We start from the raw sequence: 22,437 nt of genomic DNA on the forward strand, positions 1-22,437 counted from the left end.
CTATGGATGGCCTTTGATTTTGGTTATAGTAGCTCCCATTTGGTAAATGAGAAAACAGCCTCAGAGAAGCTAAGTGACTACCTAAGGTATCATGTGCTGGTAAGTGGCAGAATCAGTATTTGAACCCAGGGATATGTGACTATAGTTCTTTTGCTCATATGCTTTGCTACCTCAAAGGTCCAGGCTTAAAGTGTACATGTGTACCATTTCCTGGGTATTGACTTCAGATACTCAATTTTACCTGATTTCTTCTCTCCCTTTTGTTTTGTTTTGTTTTGTTGTTGTTAGTGTGCAAGCCGGAGAGAGGGGCAGAGAGAGAGAGACTCTTAAGCAGGCTTCATGCTCAGTGGGGAGCTCAGTGCAGAACTCGATCCCACAACTCTGGGATCGTGACCTGAGCTGAAATCAAGAGTCAGACGCTCAACTGACTGAGCCACCCAAGCATCCCAGTTTTACCTGATTTCTGTATGTTATCTCGTGTACTCCTCACTCCCTCAACAATCCGGCTTGTTCATTCCCTGATCGGCAGTTCTTCCCGTTCCTTCATGGATTTGAAGGTTCTCCTTTCCTCCTTGAATGACTTTGCATCCCTCTCACTTGCTGAGAGTTGGGACAATGTTGGATTGCTGGTGGAACCAAGCCCACCACACACTGTAAACACACTCTTCCTTACCAATGACTTGACCGAGGAAGTGATGGAGGAGGCGCTGCAAAAGAAGTCGGATCTTATTCTCTCCTACCATCCGCCTATTTTCCGACCTTTGACGCACATAACCTGGAAAACATGGAAGGAGCGCCTGGTGATTCAGGCTCTGGAAAACAGAGTTGGTATTTACTCTCCTCACACAGCCTATGATGCTGCACCCCAGGGAGTCAATAGCTGGTTGGCTAAAGGGCTTGGTGAGAAGCCTCTTCTTTCATGTTTAATATTTTCCCTACGAATGCTTTGAAATTTTAGAATGTCTTTCTAGTAGAATTTTAACTGCTTTAGATGTGGGTACCATTCTATTTTTATATATTTAAAAATAATGTTGCGAAATCTGGCCATTAAATTGCATTTGAGAAATTAAATTTTCATCCTTAGTAAGGAGAGCATAGGAAATCTTTATTGCTGGACTGAGCTTTGTGAGTCCTCACTCTCGTGACACAGTGCCTAGCACCCAGAAATTCAAGAAGTGCTTGTTAAATTGAGCTCTGAAATCTCAGATCTCTCCAGGATATTCTTTGTATGTCAGTTAGATAGAAATCAGATTTTCACTGAATGCTTACTCATGCCCAGCACAATGACGGAATTCAGCCTATGTGTTTTAGCTTTATTTTTAGTTAGTTATTTTCATTTACTCATTTGGGGTTGAAACTTTTATGATGACATAATCTGAATTAATGTGGTCAAGTAGGTTATGAGCATTTGCAACCTGAATGATGATTTACCTGAATAAATTTAGTAAGCAGTCACAATTCTATGTATCGTCTAAAACTTCATGAGTCCAGTTTTTGTGGTATTTAACAGTCTTCTGGAAAATAATTTTGAAAATAGATTTGATTTTATGTCAATACTAAATCACTAGATTATGGGGACTTTTGGATGTATATATAAGGGATATATATATATATATATATATATATATATATATGTATATTATATAAACATCAGTTTCTAAAAGCTTATTTCTTAAAATTTTGCCCATAATAGTTTATCTTTTTAATTAAAAAAAAAAAAAAAACACAATTTTATTCCTAGGAGTTTGCACCTCCAGGCCCATACATCCTTCCAAAGCTGCCAACTACCCAACGGGGGGAACGCACAGAGTAGAATTCAGTGTTAACTCCACCCAACACCTGGACAAAGTCATTTCTGCAGTGAAAGAAATTGCAAATATTTCTATCACTTCTTTTTCTACTAGGTATGATATATTTTTCTTCTTTTTTGTGTGTACTTATCTGTAAGGATCTTCTTTATAAATTCTATAACTCTAGTATTGTGAACTGAAACAAATTGTTTCCCCCCAGGATGGGTTTACGAGGCAATATACTTCTCATTTGCATGTAGGTGCTCCAGAAGAACCATGGGGTTTTTTTTCCTGAAACAATAAAAATGACAAGTAACACTTACTATTTTCTAGGTGGGAGGGACTATACTATGCCTTTTATTTACAACGTTTCTAATTCCCCTGATAATGTTGAAAGGTGGTTTTTATAGTATATAGATAAACCCTACTGACTCACTGATTACATAGGTTTACTCTTACCAGTTTCAAGCAAATCAGTGATTCTCAAACACTTTAATGGAAGAAGACATTCAGGTGCCTCTTATAAGGCCAATCATTTATTTAGGGCAGAGATATCAAAATGGTGCCTTTAGTGGATTTTCTTTGAAGCTATTTTATCCGAACATCTTTTGAAGCATGTTAAGAGACAAGTTAGACAAAGCTGGAACTTAATAATTGTTTAAAAAAAACAAAGATGAATATAATAACTTTAAGAAGATGGAGATGTGTTCCAGGCTGCAACCAAAAGGGACTCTTGTGAGTGGTTTTTAGGTGTAGATACCTTGTAATAAAATTATTGCAAATGCTTTCTAGTAGTGTTGAGGGATTTAAAAAACCTCAAGAAAACTTATTTCCAGGACTTTGTATAGATTCCAGTTATGGATGTCTTTTACCATATTGAAATACTGTGTAAGTACTGAAATTAAAAAGATACACATGAAAATTTCAAATAGTGTAAAAGTCCTCCTTGTTCCCTCTACTCAATTCCGTATCTTCAATTCATGTTACCTTTTCCTTTGTTTTCAGAGAAGTGGGTATCTTTCTAAACACATCCAGGAACATGGAGAAATGCAGATTTTTGTGGGCTTTTTTTTTTATTGTTTTCTTAATTAAATGGCATGCTGCATTTGCCTCTTTTACTGAACAAGAGGTCTTAGAGATCTTTCTATGTAGGTATAGAAGATCTCTTTAACTGCTATGTAGTGTTTCTTATGGATCTACTGGACTTTCTTTAAGCATTTCTCTTCCTAACGAGCTTTTTCCTTTTTTAAAAAGTTTATTTATTTTGAGAGAAACAGAGACAGTGCGAGCTGGGGAGGGGCAAAGAGAAAGGGAGAGAGAATCCCAAGGAGGCAGCGCAGAGCCCAATGTGGGACTCCTAATTCATTAAACCGAGAGATCATGACCTGAGCCGAAATCAAGAGTCAGACACTCAACCGAGTCACCTAGGTGCCTTCCCCCCTTTTTTAAAACTGATGCACATTTAGTTTGGTTTTAGTTTTTCCTTATTACGGGTGATATCTGGGTTTTGTGATTAGATTGGGGTCCAGGCACTTTTTCCCTTTTTCTTGTCAAAGCTCTACAGATGATTCCAGTGTTGACAACTACTCTTCCGGATTCTTTTAAGGTGTCTTTTCGCTGTAGAATTCTATGATTATATTTTTAGAGTTTATGGTTAAATACAAAACTTTTCTGATGCCAGTGTTTTTGGAGACACTTCAGGGCATTGCTTCTCAGGGTCATTCAAGACCCCCTACAGAATGTTGGCTTCATCCTAAAGCTATGTAATTAGAATGGGGTTTGCCTGAAAATCTGTCCAAGAGATTCTTGTTTCAATGGTTTGAAAAATTAACTTCTTTGGGCCTTAAAAAAATTCAGTTTGAGGGCACCGGGTGGCTCGGTTGAGTGTCCAACTTTGGCTCAGGTCATGATCTCATGGATTGTGACTTTGAGCCCCACATTGGTCTTACTGCTGTCAGCTTGGAGCCTGCTTTGGATCCTCTATCTCCCTTTCTCTCTGCCCTTGCCCCGAGCGTGTGTGTGTGTGTGTGTGCGCGCGCGCGCGCGCTTTCTCTCTGTCTCAAAAATAAAAAGCCCTTCATTTGGGAAAAAAATTCGATTTGCTTTGGCCCCATTCATAGAAGTTCTATTTCACTGGATCTGTAGAAGGGTCCAGTAGCTATCATTGTAAGAAGCTAGCAGATTTCTGATGCATACCTGGGATTAGGAACAGTTCTAGAATAGTAGTTTCAAAGTGAGGTCCCTGAACCAGCAATATCAGCATCACCTGGAACTTGTTAGGTAAATTCTAAGACCCCACCTAGATCTACTGAATCTGAAACTGGGGAGTTGGGGTGGAGCTCAACATTCTATTTTAATAAGTCTACAAGGAGATTTGGATGCATGCTGAAGTTTGAAAAATATTTTTATTTATTTATTTAATTTAATTTTTTAAGTTTACTTATTTTGAGAGAGAGAGCGAGAGAGAACACGAGCAGGGGAAGGGCACAAAGAGAATCCCAAGCAGGCTCCGCACTGTCAGCACAGAGCCTGACTGGGGTCTGGAACTCACAAACTGAAAGATCATGTCCTGAGCAGAAGTCAAGAATCTTGACACTTAACCGACTGAGCCACCCAGGTGTCCCTTGAGAAATACTATTCTTGGGGCACCTGGGTGGCTCAGTCGGTTGAGCAACTAACTTCGGCTCAGGTCATGATCTCGCAGTTTGTGAGTTCGAGCCCCACGTTGGGCTCTGTGCTGACAGATCAGAGCCTGAAGCCTGCTTCAGATTTTGTGCCTCCCTCCCTCCCTGCCCCTCCCTGCTCATGCTTTGTCTCTCTTTGTCTCAGAAATAAATAAACATAAAAAAATTTAAAAAAAAAGTATTCTTGAAAATGGTTTGGGATTGCAACCTAAATTTCATGTAAATCTTTTTTTTTTTTAAGTTTGTTTATTTTGAGAGTGAGTGCAAGTGGGGGAGGGGCAGAGAGAGAGGGAGAGAGAGAATCCCAAACAGACTCTGTCAGCAAGGATCCTGATGCAGGGCTTGAACCCACAAACTGAGATCATGACCTGAACTGAAACCAAGTGTCAGAGGCTTAACTGACTGGGTCACCCAGGCGTCCCCTAAATTTCATGTAAATCTAATCTTAATTATAGGAGGTTGTAAAGTGTGGATTGTTTATAATATGTTTTACTTATATTCATCCTAGAACAGCAAGTAATTTTTTTTTTTTTTAATAGGACTGATGATGAAGAACAAACACGGATTAGTCTGAATTGTAGTCAGGAGGCTTTGTTACAGGTGATGGCTTTTCTTTCCCAGAACAGACAATTCTATCAGAAGACTGAAATTCTGTTACTGGAGAAGGTAATAAAAATATATACTGTGCATTTTTGTTTGGCAAATTCATTTGTAAGTTGTTATATCAACACACTGTCAACTGTTACCTAAAGAAGCACAAGGTAGTGTTGAGGGCATAAAATACCCTGGAAAATATACTGTACTGAGAAAGGGAGACATTCCAGGAATGGAAAAGTGTTGGTAGAGGTTTTAGTTCATTCAGGCTGTTATAACAAAATACCCTGGACTGGATAGCTTATGAGCAACAGGAATTTATGTCTCACAATTCTGGAGCCTGGGAATTCCCAAGATTATGGTGCTGACAGATTTGGAGTGGTATCTGGAGAGGGTCCACTTCCTGATTCATCATCGGTACCTTCCCTCTGTGTCCTCACGTAATGGGAAGCACTAAGGATATCTCTTGGCATCTGTTTTATAAACTAATTCCAGTCATGTGGGCTCCCCTCTCATGACTTAAGTACCCCCTAAGGGCTCCACCTGCTAATACCATCATCTTTGGGGGTTAGCATTTCAATATAGGAATTTGTGCAGGGGCAGACACATTCAGGTTATAGAAGTGTAGTATTGTGTGTTTTTTTGTGTGTATTTTTTTAAATGTTTATTTTTTTTAGAGAGTGACAGAGTGTGAGTGGGAGAGGGGCAGAGACAGAGGGAGACACAGAATCCAAAGCAGGTTCCAGGCACTGAGCTGTCAGCACAGAGCCTGCCATGGGGCTCGAACCACCCCCATGAGATCATGACCTGAGCCAAAGTTGAACGCTTAACCAGCTGAGCCACTCAGGTGCCCCAGTGTAGTAGTTTTTTTTTTTTTAATGTTTTTTTAATTGAAGTATGGTTGAAACGCAGTATCATATAGTACTTTTTAGGGTTGGAGACTCGGTTACAGGTTCTATCTCTTTTATACCCTCTGCCTGGACCATTCTATTTGCTCCTTTAACTTGACAGCTATTCATATGGTGATTTCTGCATCTTTACTTTCTGGCTCAGAATGCTTTCTTAAGGTAAAAACTTAAAAAAATGAACCCATATTTCCTGGAACTCTCTGTTCCACTTAATGGATCCCACATATAATTTAGTATATACAAATATTGACCTTATTCCCACATCTCCCTTTTGAATATTACTTTTTTCTATTTCATTGGTGGCATCATCTTCTGCCTGATTTTCCAAGTTTACACAGCTCTCCCTTGCCTCTCATAAATCCATGCCTGCTGATTCTGTCCCCAAATCTATAGAATGTTTCTCTTCTCTATGTCACCACAGTAGTTGAAAAGTTGTGCTTTGTCACCACAGTAGTTGAAACTCTCCTATCCCAGGTAACAAAAGAAGAGTAGTCTCCCTAGTGGGCACCGGAAGGGCGACAGTCCATGCTTTTTCTCATAGTGTACTGGCCATGGCCTCTGTCTCCATCCCTTGCTCTGCACATCAGCTGTAGCGTCTGCTCTTGGAACCGCTCTGAGCTCATACCTTTCCACATCTCACCCTATCCCTTTCCTACCACACTATACTTGACATCACATTATTATTATTATACATTTTTTTACTTTTTTCTGGTCTGGGAGGCCTACTTTTTGCAAAACCGTTGGTTCCACTTTCTCCAAGTATCCCCACCCCAAGTCCCAGCTCATTTATTTTGTCATTTCTTTGTGCTCCCATAAAATGGTTCCTGTCTTGTATTTAAACACTTTGATTGTGATTAGTTATCTAAACATTTGCCTCTCAGGAGACTGAGCTCCTAGAAGTCAGAGAATGTTTTTGTCAGGCTTGCATCCGTGAACTTCAACCGGGACCTGGCTGTAGTAAGCTCACAGTGTGCATGTTTTATTGATCTCAGTATTTGCTGTATGTTTTCTAGGACTGAGATGGACAGTTTTTTCTAACTTGTGTTTCTCTTCAGCCTCCACTTCCGCAAACTGGGATGGGACGGTTGTGCACACTGGATGAGCCTGCTTCCTTGGCAACCATGATTGAGCGAATCAAAAGGCACCTTAAACTAGCTCATGTTCGCCTTGCTCTTGGGGTAGGAAGGACCTTAGGTAAATATGACCCATTTATTTGTCCAGTGTACCTACTAATAATGTAGTATTACATAGTATTTGGGCAAAAGTTGATGGTTTGGATTGTAGTAATGTGACAGGAAACATGTTAGTTCACGGGGGGCTGACTGATTTATCAATCCAGGTGGGCTAGGTTATGCTGTGGTGTCCATCTCATTTGGCTCAAGGAAGATTTATGTCTCACTCCTACTCCATGTTCATTTCAAGTCAGCAGGAGAAGTCTACTCATTGTACACTGATTGCTGTTGCAGAAGGGGAGTTTTGGATGGTCTTGGACCATCAGTTAAACATTAACCCAGAAATGATACATTTTCTGTTCAAATCATTGTCTAGAATGAATCACATTTTGAGCACAAGTCAGGGCATGAAGCACAGTCCTAGCATGGGCCAGGAAGGGCGCCGGAAGTTTTTATTATTCCAATTACAATGCAAGTATTCTATTTTATAATACTGATGGCATTTTACAGCAAGGTGCCAAGTGATCCATTGCAGTTTCCGAGTCTTGTAGTCTTGGTTTTTGGCTTTTAAATACTGCAGTAAACATAGGGGTGCATATATCTTTTCAAGTTAGTGTTTTTATTTTCTGTGTGTAAATATCCAGTAGTGGAATTACTGGGTCATATGTATTCCTATTTTTAATTTTTTGAGGAACCTCCATACTGTTTCCCACGGTGGTTGCACTTAGTAATGTTCCCACTAGCAGTGCATGAGGGTTCCTTTTTCTCCACATCCTTGCCAGCACTTGGTATTTCTTGTCTTTTTGTTTTCAGCCAGTCTGAGAAGTGTGGGTGATCTCTCACTGTGGTTTTGGTATGCATTTCCCTGATGATTAGCGATGTTGAGCATCTCTTCATGTGTCTTTTGGCCATCTGTATGTCTTTGGAAAAATGTCTTTTCAGGTCTTCTGCCCATTTTTAAATTGGATTATTTGTTTTTTTATAGTGTTGAGTTGTAGAAGTTATTTATATATTTTGGATGTAAGCCTGTCATTGGATATATCATTGCAAATATCTTTTCCCATTGAGCAAATTGCCTTCTCATTTTGTTGATGGTTTCCTTTGCTGTTCAAAAGCTTTTTATTGTGGTGTAGTCCCAATAGCTTATTTTTGCTTTTGTGTACCTTCCCTGAGGAGACCTATCTAGAAAAGTATTTCTAAGGCCGGTGTCAGAGAAATTACTGCTTATGTGTTCTTGTAGGAGTTTTATGGTTTCAGGGCTCATATTTAGGTTTTTAAACCGTCTTGGGTTTATTTTTGTGTATGGTATAAGAAAGCTGTCCATTTTCATTTTTTTGAATGTAGCTGTCCACTTTACCCAACACCATTTGTTTCTTTGTTTGTTTTTTCTATTGATAACCAACTTTATTTTTTTCTTTTATTTATTTATTTATTTATTTTTAAAATATAATTTATTGTCAAGTTACCTAACATACAGTGTATACAGTGTGCTCTTGGCTTCGGGAGTAGATTCCCATGATTCATTCCTTACATACAACACCAGTGCTCATCCCAATAAGTGCCCTCCTCAATGCCTATCACCGATTTTCCCCTCTCCCCATCAACCCTCAGTATGTTCTCTATTTAAGTGTCTCTTATGGTTTGCCTCCCTCTCTGTCTGAAACTATTTTTCCCCCTGCCCTTCCCCATGGTCTTCTGTTAAGTTTCTCAAATTCCACATATGAGGGAAAACATATGTATCTGTCTTTCTCTGACTGACTTATTTCACTTAGCATAATACCCTCCAGTTCCGTCCATGTTGTTGCAAATGACAAGATTTCATTCTTTCTCATTGCCAGGTAGTATTCATTCCATTGTGTATATAAAACACATCTTCTTTATCTTTTCATCACTTGATGGACATTTGGCCTCTTTCCATAATTTGGCTATTGTTGATAGCGCTGCTGTAAACGTTGGGGTACATATGCCCCTGTGATTCAGCACTCCTATATCCTTTGGATAAATTCCTAGTGGTTCTATTGCTGGGTTGTAGGGTAATTCTATTTTTAATTTTTTGAGGAACCTCTGCACTGTTTTCCAGAGTGTGGCTGTACCAGTTTACATTCCCACCAACAGTGCGAGAGGGTTCCCGTTTCTCCACATCCTCGCCAACATCTGTTGTTTCCTGCATTAATTTTAGCTTCTCTGACTGGTGTGAGGTGGTATCTCAGTGTGGTTTTGATTTGTATTTCCCTGATGATGAATGATGTTGAACATCTTTTCATGTGTCTGTTGGCCATCTGGATATCTTCTTTGGAAAAGTGTCTGTTCATGTCTTCTGCCCGTTTCTTCGCTGGATTATTTGTTTTTTGGGTGTTGAGTTTGGCAAGTTCTTTATAGATTTTGGATACTGACCTTTTATTTGATATGTTATTTTCAAATATCTTCTCTCATTCTGTTGGTTGCCTTTTAGTTTTGTTGACTGTTTCCTTTGCTGTGTAGAGGCTTTTTATCTTGATGAGGTCCTAATTGTTCATTTTTGCTTTTATTTCCCTTGCCTTCGGAGACATACCAAGTAAGAAGTTACTGGGACTGAAGTCAAAGAGGTTGTTGCCTGTTTTCTTCTCTAGGATTTCGATGGCATCCTGTCTCATATTTAGGTCTTTCGTCCATTTGAGTTTATTTTTGTGTATCATGTAAGAAAGTGGTCCAGTTTCATTCTTCTGCATGTTGCTGTCCAGTTCTCCCATCACCGTTTGCTAAAGAGACTGTCTTTTTTCCACTGGATACTCTTTCCTGCTTTGTCAAAGATTAGTTGGCCATATGTGGGTCCAATTCTGGGTTCTCTATTCTATTCCATTGGTCTGTGTGTCTGTTTTTGTGCCAATACCAGACTGTCTTAATCATTACAGCTTTGTACTAGAGGCTAAAGTCTGTGATGATGATGCCTCCTGCTTTGGTTTTCTTTTTCAACATTACTTTGGCTATTAGGGTCTTTTGTGGTTCCATACAAACTTTAGGATTGTTCCAACACCATATGTTGAAGAGACTTTTCCCATTGGATATTCTCGCCTCCTTTGTTGAAGATTAATTGACCACATATAAATGGGGGTATATTTCTCAGCTGTTCCATTGATCTATGTGTCTATTTTTATGCCAGCACAATACATTTTTGATTATTAAATCTTTGTAGTATATCTTGTTTTTAACGTATGTTTATTTTGAGGGAGAGAGAGAGAGACAGAGAATGAGCAGGGGAGGGGCAGAGGGAGAAAGAGAATCCCAAGCAGGCTCTGCGCTGTTGGCACAGAGTTTGATGTGAGGCTCAATCCCATGAACTGTGTAATCATGACCTGAGCCTAAATCAAGAGTTGGACCCTTAACCGACTGAGCCACCCGGGTGTCCCTGTAGTATATCTTGAAATTGGGTAGTATGATGATGCCTCCTGCTTTGTTCTTTCTCAAGATTGCTTTCAATGTTCAGGGTCTTTTGTGCAGCCATACAAATTTTAGTATTATTTGTTCCAGTTCTGTAAAAACTACTGTTAGTATTTTGATAGGGATTGCACTGAATCTGTAGATTGCTTCGGTAGTATGGACATTTTCACAATATTAATTCATCACATCCATGATAGTGGAATATCTTTGCATTTCTTTGTGTTACCTTCAATTTCTTCCATCATTGTTTTATAGTTTTCAGAGTATAGGACATTGACTTCATTGGTTGAGTTTATTCCTATTTTATTCTTTTTGGTGCAGTTGTAAATGGAGTTGTTTTCTTAATTTCTCTTTCTGCTATTTCATTATTAGTGTATAGAAATGCAACACATTCCTGTGTATTAATTTGTATTTTGCAACATTATTGAATTCATTTATTATTACTTTTGGTGGAGTCTTGGGGTTTTCTTGTGTATACTATTATGTTGTCTGCAAATAGTGAGAGTTTCACTTCTTCCTTAACAATTTGGATGCCTTTTATTGTCTGATTGCTATGACTAGGACTTCCAGTGGCAAGAGTGGGCATCCTTGTCTTGTTCCTATTAAAGGTATGTTTCCTTTAAACCCACTTTGAGGTTTTTATCATGAACAGATGTTGAATTTTATCCTGTTCTGCCCCTATTGAGATGGTCATATGATTTTTATCCTTTGTTAATGTGTTTTACATTGATATTCTGAATATTGAAGCATCATCCTTGTGTCCTTGGAATTAATTCAGTTTGGTTGTGGTGGATGTATTGGTGAATGTGGTTTGCTAGTATTTTGTTGAGGATTTTTGCATCATTCACCAGGGATATTGGCCTGTAGGTTGGGAGTGTCTTTGTCTAGTTTTGGTATCAGGGTAATGCTGACCTTGTAGAACGTATTTGAGGCTTTCCTTCCTCTTCTATTTTTTGGAATAGTTGAAGGAGAATACCTATCAAATCTTCCTTGTTTGGTAAATTTATCTATATATCTAGACTTGTATTTGTTGGGAGTTTTTTGATTACCCATTAAATTTCATTGAATTGGTCTGTTCAGATTTTATTTGTTTTTACTTTAGAGAGAGAGTGTGTGCATCAGTGGGGAGAGGGGCAGAGGAAGGGAGAGAATCTTAAGCAGGTTCCACTCTCAGTCCATCATGGGACTTGATCCCGCATCCCTGGGATCATGACCTGAGCTGAAATCAAGAAGCGGACACTCAACTGACTGAGCCACACCGGTGCCCCAGTCTGTTTAGATTTTCTATTAATCCCTGATTCAATTTTGGAAGATTGTGTTTTTCCAAGAGTTTATCTATTTCTTCTAGGTTGTTCAGTTTGTTGGCATATAATTTTTCATAGTAGTCTCTTTGGATTTCTGTTTTGTCAGTTGTTACTTCATTCATTTCTGATTTTTTAAATTTGGGTCCTCTCTATTTTTCTTGATAAGTCTGGCTAAAGGTTTATCAATTTTTGTTTATCTATTCAAAGAAACAGCTCTTCGTTTCCTTGTCTTTTCTATTTTTTTTTATTTTAGTCTGTATTTCATTTATTTCTGTCCTGATCGTTTATTTCCTTCCACTAACCTTGGGTTTTGTTGTTGTTCTCATTCTGTTAGATGTAAGGTTAGATTGTTCAGATATTTCTTGTTTCTTGAGGTAGGCCTGTATCACTGTAAATTTTCCTTTCACTGCTTTTGCTGTGTCCCAAAGATTTTGGACCACCATGTTTTCATTTTCATTTGTCTCTGTATTTTTTGATTTCTTTGTTGACACATTGGTTGTTTAGCTCCCACATATTTGTGGTTTTTTCCAGTTTTTTTCTTGTGATTGATTTCTAGTTTCCTACCATTGTGGTTGGAAAAGATGCATGATATGATTTTAGTCTTCACAAATTTATTGAGACTTATTTTTTTTTAATTCTTTTTAAATGTTTTATTTATTTTTGAGAGAGACAGAGACAGAATGCAAGTGGGTTAGGGGCAGAGAGAGAGACACACACACAGAATCCAGAGCAGGCTCCAGGCTCCGAGCTGTCAGCCCGATGCGGGGCTTGAACTCACACTCCGTGAGATCATGACCCGAGCCGAAGTTGGACGCTCAACAGACTGAGCCACCCAGGCGCCCCGATTGAGACTTCTTTTTTGGCCTAACATGTTTTATCCTGGAGAATCTTCCATGTACGTTTGAAAAGAAGGTATATTCTGTTGTTTTGGGATGGAATGTTCTGTATATATCTGCTAACACTAATGTGTTGTCCAAAGACACTGTTTCTTTATGGATTTTCTGCCTGGATGATTTATCCATCAATATAAGTAGGTGTTAAAGTCTCCTACTGTTATGGTAGTACGGTCAAACTTTCTGTTTATATTTGTTAATACTTGTTTTATGTATTTAGGTGCTCCAATGTTGGGTGCAGAGATATTTATAATTGTTATATCCTCTTTTGCATTGATTTCTTTACCATTATGTAATGCCTTCTTTCTCTCTTGTTACATCTTTGTTTTAAAGTCTATTTTGTATTGCTACCTTTGTTTTGTTTTGCTTCCATTTGCATGGAATCTTCTTCCATCCCTTTTCCTTCAGTTTGTATGTATCTTTAGGTCTGAAGTGATAAAATACAGACCCTTCTATATGCTGCCTACAAGAGACTCACTTCATCCTATATTTTTTGATTGTTGCATTTACACCATTTACATTTAAAGTAATTACTGATAGGTATGTGCTTATTTTTATTTTGTTAATTGTTTTCTAGTTATTTATGTAGTTCTTTTCTGTTCCTTTTTTCTTCTCTTGTTCCCTTTCCTTGTCACTGGTAATTTTCTTTAGTGTTATGCTTGGCTTGCTTTCTTTTCAGTTTTTGTGGATCTGTTACAGATTTTTGTGTTTGTGGTTACCAGAAAGTTTCTCTATAGGACCCTAAATATATAGCTATCTATAATTGATGGTCACTTAAGTTCGAACACCTTTTTTTTTTTTTTAATGTTTATTTTTGAGAGAGAGAGCGCGCACACGCAGTGGAGGGGCCAAGAGAGAGGGAGACAGTGCATCTGAAGCGGGCTCTGTGCTGACAGCAGAGACCCTGATGTGGGGCTTGAACTCACAAACCATGGGACCATGACCTGGGCTGAAGTCAGATGCTCAACTGACTGAGCTGCCCAGGCACCCCAAGTTGGAACACCTTTTTAAAAGGACTTGTTTTTTTATTCCCTCATGTTGTGTGTGGCATCATATTTTACATCTTTTTATTCATAACTATTTCCTAATTATGGCTTTTTCTTTTCTACTTAAAAGAAGTTCTTTAACATTTGTTGTAAGTCTGGTGTAGTGGTGATGAACTCCTTTAACTTTTGCTTGTCTGGGAAACTCATTTTATCTCTCCTTCAAATCTGAATGATAATCTGGCTAGGTAGATTTTTTTTTTTTTTTTTTTTTTTTTTGAGAGAGAGAGAAAGCACATGAGCAGGGGAGGGGCAGAGAGAGGGAGACAGAATCTCAATCAGGCTCCGCAGTGTCAGCATGGAGCCTAATGTGGGGCTTGAACCCATGAAACCATGAGATCATGACTTGAGCTGAAGTCAAGAGCTGGATGCTTAGCCAACTGAGCCACCCAGGTACCCCCTGGGTAGATTATTCTTGATGGTGGGTTTTTTTTCCTTTTACCATTTGGAATATATCATGATACATTCCCTTTTGGCCTGCAAAATTTCTGCTGAAAATCAGCTGATAGCCTTCCAGAGTTTTCCGTATAAATAACTTTTTGCTTCTCAGTTACTTCTTTTAAAATTCTCTTTATCTTTAGTCTTGGACATTTCAGTTATTATGTGTCATGGTGTGGATCTCCTTGGGTGTGTCTTGTTTGGACTCTCTGTGTTTCCTTCTCCAGGTCAGGGAAGTTTTCAGCTATTCTTTCTTTCTTTTTTAATTTTATTTTTATTTTTTATTAAATTTTTTTTTAATGTTTATTTTTGAGACAGAGCAAGCATGAGTGGGAGAGAGGCAGAGAGAGAGAGAGGGAGGGAAGGAGACAGAATCTAAAGTTGACTCTGTGCTGTCAGTGCAAAGCCAACGTGGGGCTCGAACTCAGAAACTGTGAGATCATGATCTGGGCTGACATTGGATGCTCAACTGACTGAACCACCCAGGCTTCCCAACTGTTATTTCTTCAAATAAATTTTCTGCTTTTTTCTTTCTTCTCCTTCTGAGACCGATATATGCTATGATTGTTCACTTGATGTTGAAGAGATCCCTTAACCTATCCTCATTAAATTTTTTTTTTTCTTTTTCTGTTCAGGTTGGCTGTGTTCCATTATCAGTTTTTCAGATCACTGATCTGTTCTGCATTTGTTAATTCCCTCTAATGTATTTTTCATTGCAGTTATATTCTCCATTTCTGGTAGGTTTTTTTTAAATGTTTTGTTTATTTTTGAGAGAGCACAAGTGGGGGATGGGCAGAGAGAGAGGGACACAGGATCTGAAGTAGGCTCTGCACTGAAGCAGTGAGCCCATTGTGGGGCTTGAACTCACAAACCGCGAGATCATGACCTGAACCAAAGTTGATGCTCAACCAACTGAGCTACCCAGGTACCCTGATAGGTTTAAAAAAAAAAAAAAAAATTTCTGTCTCTATGTTGAAGTTCTCACTGAGTTCTTCCACTCTTCTCTCCAGTCTGGTGAGCATCTTTATGACCATTACCTTAAACTCTTTACCTGGAGTATTACTTCTCCCTGTTTCATTTAGTTCTTTCTCTGAAGTTTCATTTTATTCTTTCATGTGGAACATATTCTTCTGTCTTCTCATTTTGCTTGACTTTCTGTGTTCACTTCTATGAATTTTGCGGAACAGCTGCTTCTCCTCAACTTGAAGGAATGGTCTTATGTATGGTCATCCCTGAGTAGACTGTGTGCCTGGTGACTTTGGTTGGCTGGAATTGTGTTGGGCATGGACAGACTCCCAGGGCACTCTGTGCTGGAGCTGCCCTAGTGGGATGGTTGGAGCTAAAGTGGGCATGGACTGGGGTGGTCCTAAGGCTCTCAGAGAATGCCTTGGCAGGATAACTGAAGCTGAAGTGGATGTAAGCCAAGTGTTCCAGGGTGCTCTGTGCGCTCTGTGGAGCTGAGGTGAGGCATGGACTGGTGGGGGGGAACCTGAGTGCTTTGCACAGGGGGCACCCTGGCAGCACAGCTGTACCTGAAATAGGTATAGGCCAGGGGGTCCCAGAGCTCTCCATGCAGAGGGCACCCTCAGCCTCTCTCTCAAAATACCACTGATGGAATGACCAGTAATGAAGTGTCCATTCTAGAAGCCTTAAGTGCTAAATACTTGTTGGATTTGGGCTTCAAAGTTTCTGTTATTTTACTCTACAGCAACTCTACAGAGGTTGTTCTTTTGAGTTAAATATGATATTTAAAAATACATGTCAAATGAGTTTGTAGCATTCCTATAACTAGCCCTTTTAGTCCCTCACCTGAGAAGGAGCTGGTACCTGCCTATCTCTCGCTGTTGCCTGGAAAACCAGGATGGTCACTTTACCAGCCTTATGTGGGCTTGTGCACAGCTATGTCTGTTTGAAGGAATTAATAGCCCTGCATTGGGTTATTTTTGCAATACCAAAGAATCATCTGTCTATATGAAGATGTGTTTTATTATTTTTTTTAAATTCAGTAAGCAAAGTTCATTTACTGGTAATGAGACCAGGAGTAGAGTCTGCATTATGTGAAAGATTATTGATACAAATTATAATATTAAAATGAAGGGGAATTGTAATGTGTTGGTCTCTTGTTTCCTTTATTTTGAAGAGTCTCCAGTCAGAGTCGTGGCCCTGTGTGCTGGTTCTGGGAGCACCGTGCTGCAGGGGGTAGAGGCTGACCTTTACCTCACAGGTACGATAGCCTCTGGGTCTCCTTTTCTTTTTTGTGTGTATCATTCCCAGCTTTATTTTTTATAAGGAAAAAAAAAAACAGGTTTTTAAGCCAGCACCTGGCATATAGATGGATCTAATACCTGTTGTTTGAACCTGAACTAAATAGGAACTGCACTGAAATTGGAGATAGACCGTATTCTTTTATTTTTTTTATTTATTTATTTTTTTACTAGTAAATTTAAACCATATTCTTTTAGAGGGAAAAAAAGTCATTAAACAATTTACTGTTAGATTATCTTAAAAACTTGTGTTCAGTATTTATTTAACCTGTGTTCTTTCTAAACATTCTCATAGATTTCATGTCTGTTAATCGGACACTTTCTACCTTTCCACCTTAGCTAAAGCCACTAAAGCCAATCATTAGTTCCTATCAGTTCTAGCTCCAGAATCTTTTTTTTAAGGTTTATTTATTTTTGAACCCATGAACCATGAGCTAATGACCTGAGCCGAAATCAAGAGTTGGATGCTCAACCAATTAGGCCACACAGGCACCCCATCCAGAATCTTTATAGAGCCTTTCCTCTTATCTCTATTCAAGCATCATCTTCTACATGAAATACTTTAATCTTAAGTCTTCCACATACAACCTTCAAATTAACTTTTTTTCAAAAGTACAAATTTGATGGTATATAATATTATCCTAGCTAAAAAGTCTTTAGTGGTTTCCTTCACATGTCCTGGTCAGGCCTGAACATTCATCCTCTTTCATGCAGCCTTCTGCTGTTTTCTCTGGCTAGAATGCCTTCCTTGCCCTTTACTTCTAGTGATAAGCTCAAGATACCTCCTCTGAGAAGCTTTTTCTGACACTGTCTGGCTCCTGCCCTGATGGTCATGCCTTCCTCTCCAATTACTATTGCTTTATCGTTTTTTTTTTTTAATTCTTCATTTTTTAATTTTAGAGCGAGAATGAGCAGGGGAGAGGGGCAGAGGGGCAAAGGGGGAGAGAGAGAGAGAATATCTTAAGCAGGCTTCACAGTCAGTACAGAGCCTGACGTGGGGCTCATTTCCAAGACCCTGGGATCCTGATCTGAGCTGAAATCAAGAGTCGGACACTCAGCTGCCTGAGCCACCCAGGTGCCCCTCCTGTTGCTTTCTCCTTAACCTCCAGTATGCATTTCTATCAGATGGTAATTGTTCAGCTTTATACTCTGTCCTTGAGGGTAACATCTAATAGGTACAAGGCCCATCATTCAGAAGATTTGGAGGCACTTTGTACACTAATGGTTGTATTTTGCTACATTTGCATATTCTGTGTTACATACATATTCTGTGTGTGTATGTGTATAAATATATATCTATGGGTGTGCATATAAATATATTTCTATTTATGTGTTTCCCCCAAAGCCATTTTGTAATAAATTTCATACATGACCTTTTATCCCAGAAACATCAGCATATATCTCCTAAGAACTAAGGACATTTTCTTTTATGACCAATGATCAAATACAGGAATTTAGGATTGTTAAGACACTTACTTAGTATGTAGTCTATATTTAAATTTTGCCAAATGATTAGAATTGCGTATCTTTTTCTGATTGATACCTAATCTGTGAGCACACACTGCATCTAGAAGAGTTTCTCAGCTCTGTCCAGAGCATTGACATTTTTGAAGAGTATAGGCCATTTGTTTTGTGGTATATCTCTAAATTTGGGGGATGTGATTATTTCCTTATAAATAATGACTTTCTTAAAACTAGTTCTTTTTTTTTAATAGGCTTGAAAGAGACTTTTAAAATGTTTTTGTTTTTATTCTTTGTTTTTAGAGAGTGCACAAGTGGGAGGGAGGGGCAGAGGAAGAGAAAGAGTATCTTAAGCAGGCTCTATACTTTGCATGGAGCCTGATGTGGGACTCCATCCCATGACCCTGGGATCATGACCTGAGCCAAAATCAAGAGACACTCAACTCACTGAGCCACCCAGGCACCCCTAGTTTTCTTTGTTTACACTTTTAAGCAATATGTGTATAAGATAAATTCATGCAGTTCAAAATTGTTAAAATAGCCTTCCTATCTGGTTACTTGGGGAAATAGAAAGTATCTTCTTATCTGGCTGACCTTAGATGTCTGTGATCTGTGAGGCGTCGCTTTGAGTATAACTTTAGGGATGAAAAGCACCAGGTCAAAGGCGCATATAGGCCTCTCCTGATGTTCATCACCCTTACTCTGAGTGTAACATGGTAGTATCAGGGTGTTAAGGGTAGTATCCTAAGAAAGACCAGCAGATTTGCTCCTTGTAAATATAAATTCTCATTTGCTTCTTTCCCACAGCTACTCTCCTAAGCTAGGCTTTTCTTCCCTTTGCCTTCAGCTAGTACAGAGTCTTTGCAGATCCCCCTGTCCCCGCCCTGCCTTTCATGCCTTCTCCTCACAGCATTTATAATTGTCCAGGTCACCAGACTTATCTCTCCTGAAGCATGGCTTCTAACTGGGCCCCTTAGTGTCTTTCTTCTTTTTACTTTCCTATTTACCTTTACTATTTTTACCTTTACTATTACCGTTACTATTTACTATTACCTTTACTATTACAGATTAAGATATTTTAAAAGATTATTGAATAAAAAATATCCCATATATGAAATGACATGTATTGGGGAGCAGGAAAGTGTGGAGGATTGAACCTTTCCCTAAGAACCTTATTTTTTTATGTTTTCAGGGCTCTAAACATATTTCAAAATTAGACTTGTTATGAACAAGCTAAATTGTGTATTTTTGCTGTAAAATCAGAAGTCCTCAAATTCACAAATAGTGTTTTTAAAAAATTCAAGACACTTGAGGGGGCACCTGGGTGGCTCAGTCAGTTGAACATCTGGCTCTTGATTTTGCCTCAGTCATGATCCCAGGGTCATGGGATCAAGCCCTGTTGGACTCTGCAATGAGCATGGAGCCTGCTTGGGATTCCCTATCCTGCCCCTCCCTTGCGTACACACACACTCTCTCTAAAATAGGAAAAAGCAACTATTGGGGCGCCTGGGTGGCTCAGTCAGTTAAACGTCTTGGCTATTAATTTCGGCTCAGGTCAAGATCTCATGAACAGTGAGATTGTACTGTGGGGCTCTGCGCTGACAGCACAGAGCCTGCTTGAGATTCTCTCTGCACCACCCATGCATGTGCTTGTGCTCCTTCTCTAAATACACATTACAAAAAATACAAAACACTGGAGTTTTTTTAAACCTTTTTACAAAAGAGGAGCTCCTCTTCTACCAGTAACTTCAGAATTTCTAGGAATTTTGCCTAAGTGAAAGGAAAATAAATACCCTGTATTTATTTATTTATTTATTTATTTATTTATTTACTTTGTCTTTAATTTAGAAGTAACCTTAAGCTTCTTTTATCCTCATTAGAGTAGAGCCGATACTGAAGATTTTGGTGTTCACAAAGCATAAAGAAGTGTTTGGGAACTATACCTAGGATTTTCTGGAGATATTTTGTTATTTGATATTGATATAGATGAGAAGTTTTCTGAAAGCCCCAGTTGACTTAGCAGTACTCGTTTATCTTCTTATGGAAACATTTTGAATGGGTGTTCTTATAGATCTGGTTCTGGCGGTATTAGATGCTATTGCATATGGGAGTTTAGATTCTTGTCTGAGTCTGCCAAGGAGGAAGAACTTGGAATTCTCATTGGGATGATCTCTTTCTAAATTGGAAGACACCTAAGAAACCTGTACATTACTTTCTAGATTTATGTGTAAAGTTCTGCTTTTTACACGATGAATTCTTGGTGTTTCTGCAGTTATGGTTCAGCATTCCACAGACTCTGTGTCTAATATTTAAGTATTTGCTCTTTCCTTTGTTGGCAGGTGAGATGTCCCATCATGATGTTCTGGATGCTGCATCCCAAGGAATAAATGTCATCCTCTGTGAACATAGCAACACTGAACGAGGTTTTCTTTCTGATCTTCGAGATATGCTGGGTGCTCACTTGGAAAATAAGATTAATATTATCCTGTCGGAAAGAGACAGGGACCCTCTTCATGTGATTTAAAGCATACAGGGACAACAAGATGACAGAGTCTACAAATTGATTTGCTCCCAACTTGAATGCGTAACAGGAATCAGCAGACTTAGTATCCATCTGGAAGAATGTCTTAGAATGTACACTATTTCTGGTTTGTAAATCTGCTTCACCAAATAGTCTGTAGCTTGTATGGTAAAAACCATAATGTATTAAACACTTAACAATTAAACGTATTAAACAAACTACTATTAACAAATATTTATTACAAGATGAATTAAGATTATGATACAATGTGAAGTACATATTTATCAACTCCAGGAAGATTACTTAACATTCTTGGTAAGTACCTTCTTCTCAGCTTAATTATAGATGAGATCTGTCATTTGAGATCTCTCTGCTCTTGGTTAGTTTAAAAAACTTGAGATTAGAATACTGATTTCTAGGTAGCAGCCTCTAGGGGGTGATAAGGTATGTCTGTATGTTCCTGTTCATAGATCACTAATGTCTCACATAAATTTCAGAATCAGGATGAGGTTTTGTTTTTGTGGTTTTTTTCTTAATATACATGACCATTATTCATAACTATTGTTTTATTGCTTTTGGGTAACTTACCTGTAATTTTATTAGTAATACATGAAAGATGGTTAGCTTTCAAAATAATACCAGTTATCATACAGTATTAATTTTGTGCTAGGCCCTCTCAGGTATGTTATAAACAGTTTCAATCCCTATAAATAAGAATACAGGTATTATTATTATTTCCATTTTACAGATGAGTGAACTGAAACAGAGGTTAAGGAGTTTGTCCAAAGCCACGTAGATAGGGAGTGAAGGAGTTAGGACACAAAATGTGGTAGCCTTGCTTCACGGTCTGTGTTCTTTACTTCTTAACACTGACGGTAAAACTGATATAGGAGTTATATAAGGAATTCTGAAGGAAAAGAAATCCATTTTCACTGGGATTTTCTCTGGCTGGTATGGGAGGTTTTTCGTTTGAATACTTATATTTCCAGTTTCTCTGCTGAGCTTTTAACTTTGGTAATAATGAAAGCAAATCTTGTAAAATGCTGAGAAAGGATTTTACATTTTTTTGTAGGACCCTTTTCCTACCAATCATCGCCCAGAGGATTTGGGATCCTGACTCAAATTATTCTTGGTGGTTTGCTGTAATATTGATTCACTGCAGAAGTAACTCGATAGGACTGAGCCTTAAGAAATGTCCCCAGTTAGAGTCAGAGGAGGAGCCAAGAGAGGAGGTGGGAGGAGAACCAGAAAAGATTCAGAAGCCCAAGTAGAAAGCTTGGATGAGGGATGGTTGACACCAAAGTAGAGAGAATGAGATAGCAGACAGCTTTGAGAGACCATCTTAATGGCATTTGCCTCAGTCATTGTGTTCTATGTGCTGGGCCCATAAAGAAGTGGGGAGAATAGGACAGAAATTTGGATGATATTTTAGAGTATATTGTCATTAACTATGCTAAGGATATGCAGAGGGCTTATAGGGAAAGTTATCTGAGGAATGGGGATAGATTTCAGTCAAGAGGTACAGCATGAACAAACACCAAGTAAAGAGGAACCACACAATGCATTGAAAAAGCCCAAGTAATTAATTCACTTGTCAGGGCAGAAAGCAGGAGGCATGAAAGGTATTGTCAGAGATGGTACTTATGAAATAGCTTGGGGCCAGTAATTTCTCAAACTGTTTTTTTCTCTTTATGGCACACTTAACAGTTATTCATGCTGAAGGTTGTGGATTAATTCCTTTGGATAGAGTTCCAGAGGGGATTTAATGGATCGAAGAATTCATGATTGGACATACTTATTGCTAAAGAGTTTTTTTTTTTTTTTTTTTTAAAGAATGACATTATTGGGGTGCCCAGGTGGCCCAGTTGGTTAAGTGTCCGACTCTTTTGCTGGGGTCAAGATGATCTAGCCGTTTATGAGTCTGAGCCCCGCATCAGGTCTGTGCTGA

At 38.7% G+C, this 22,437-nt stretch overlaps 1 protein-coding gene across 2 annotated transcripts; it reads left to right on the forward strand.

Moving 5' to 3' along the window:
* Window positions 1-288: 288 nt before the first annotated feature.
* Window positions 289-20,994, forward strand: NIF3L1 (NGG1 interacting factor 3 like 1). 2 transcript variants are annotated; one of them, XM_043577450.1, is made up of 6 exons: window positions 289-900; window positions 1,742-1,904; window positions 5,014-5,140; window positions 7,032-7,170; window positions 16,384-16,467; window positions 20,308-20,994. In XM_043577450.1, exons 1-6 carry the CDS (start codon window positions 468-470, stop codon window positions 20,490-20,492), a joined length of 1,131 nt encoding a protein of 376 aa, XP_043433385.1. In that variant the 5' UTR covers window positions 289-467; the 3' UTR covers window positions 20,493-20,994. The 2 variants fall into 2 exon arrangements, with proteins under 2 accessions (XP_043433385.1, XP_043433386.1); XM_043577451.1 differs by lacking the exon at window positions 7,032-7,170 and having other exon boundaries at window positions 293-900; window positions 20,308-20,418.
* The last annotated feature ends 1,443 nt before the right edge of the window (window positions 20,995-22,437 follow it).

The sequence above is a fragment of the Prionailurus bengalensis genome, chromosome C1, assembly GCF_016509475.1.
Source record: "Prionailurus bengalensis isolate Pbe53 chromosome C1, Fcat_Pben_1.1_paternal_pri, whole genome shotgun sequence".
In the NCBI taxonomy this organism is placed as follows: domain Eukaryota; kingdom Metazoa; phylum Chordata; class Mammalia; order Carnivora; family Felidae; genus Prionailurus; species Prionailurus bengalensis.

Coding starts and splice junctions, on each gene's coding strand:
- NIF3L1 (XM_043577450.1), top strand. CDS start 468: ATGTTATCTCGTGTACTCCTCACTCCCTCAACAATCCGGCTTGTTCAT. Junction 901..1,741: donor CTGGTTGGCTAAAGGGCTTG/GTGAGAAGCCTC, acceptor TTTTATTCCTAG/GAGTTTGCACCTCCAGGCCC. Junction 5,141..7,031: donor AAATTCTGTTACTGGAGAAG/GTAATAAAAATA, acceptor GTTTCTCTTCAG/CCTCCACTTCCGCAAACTGG.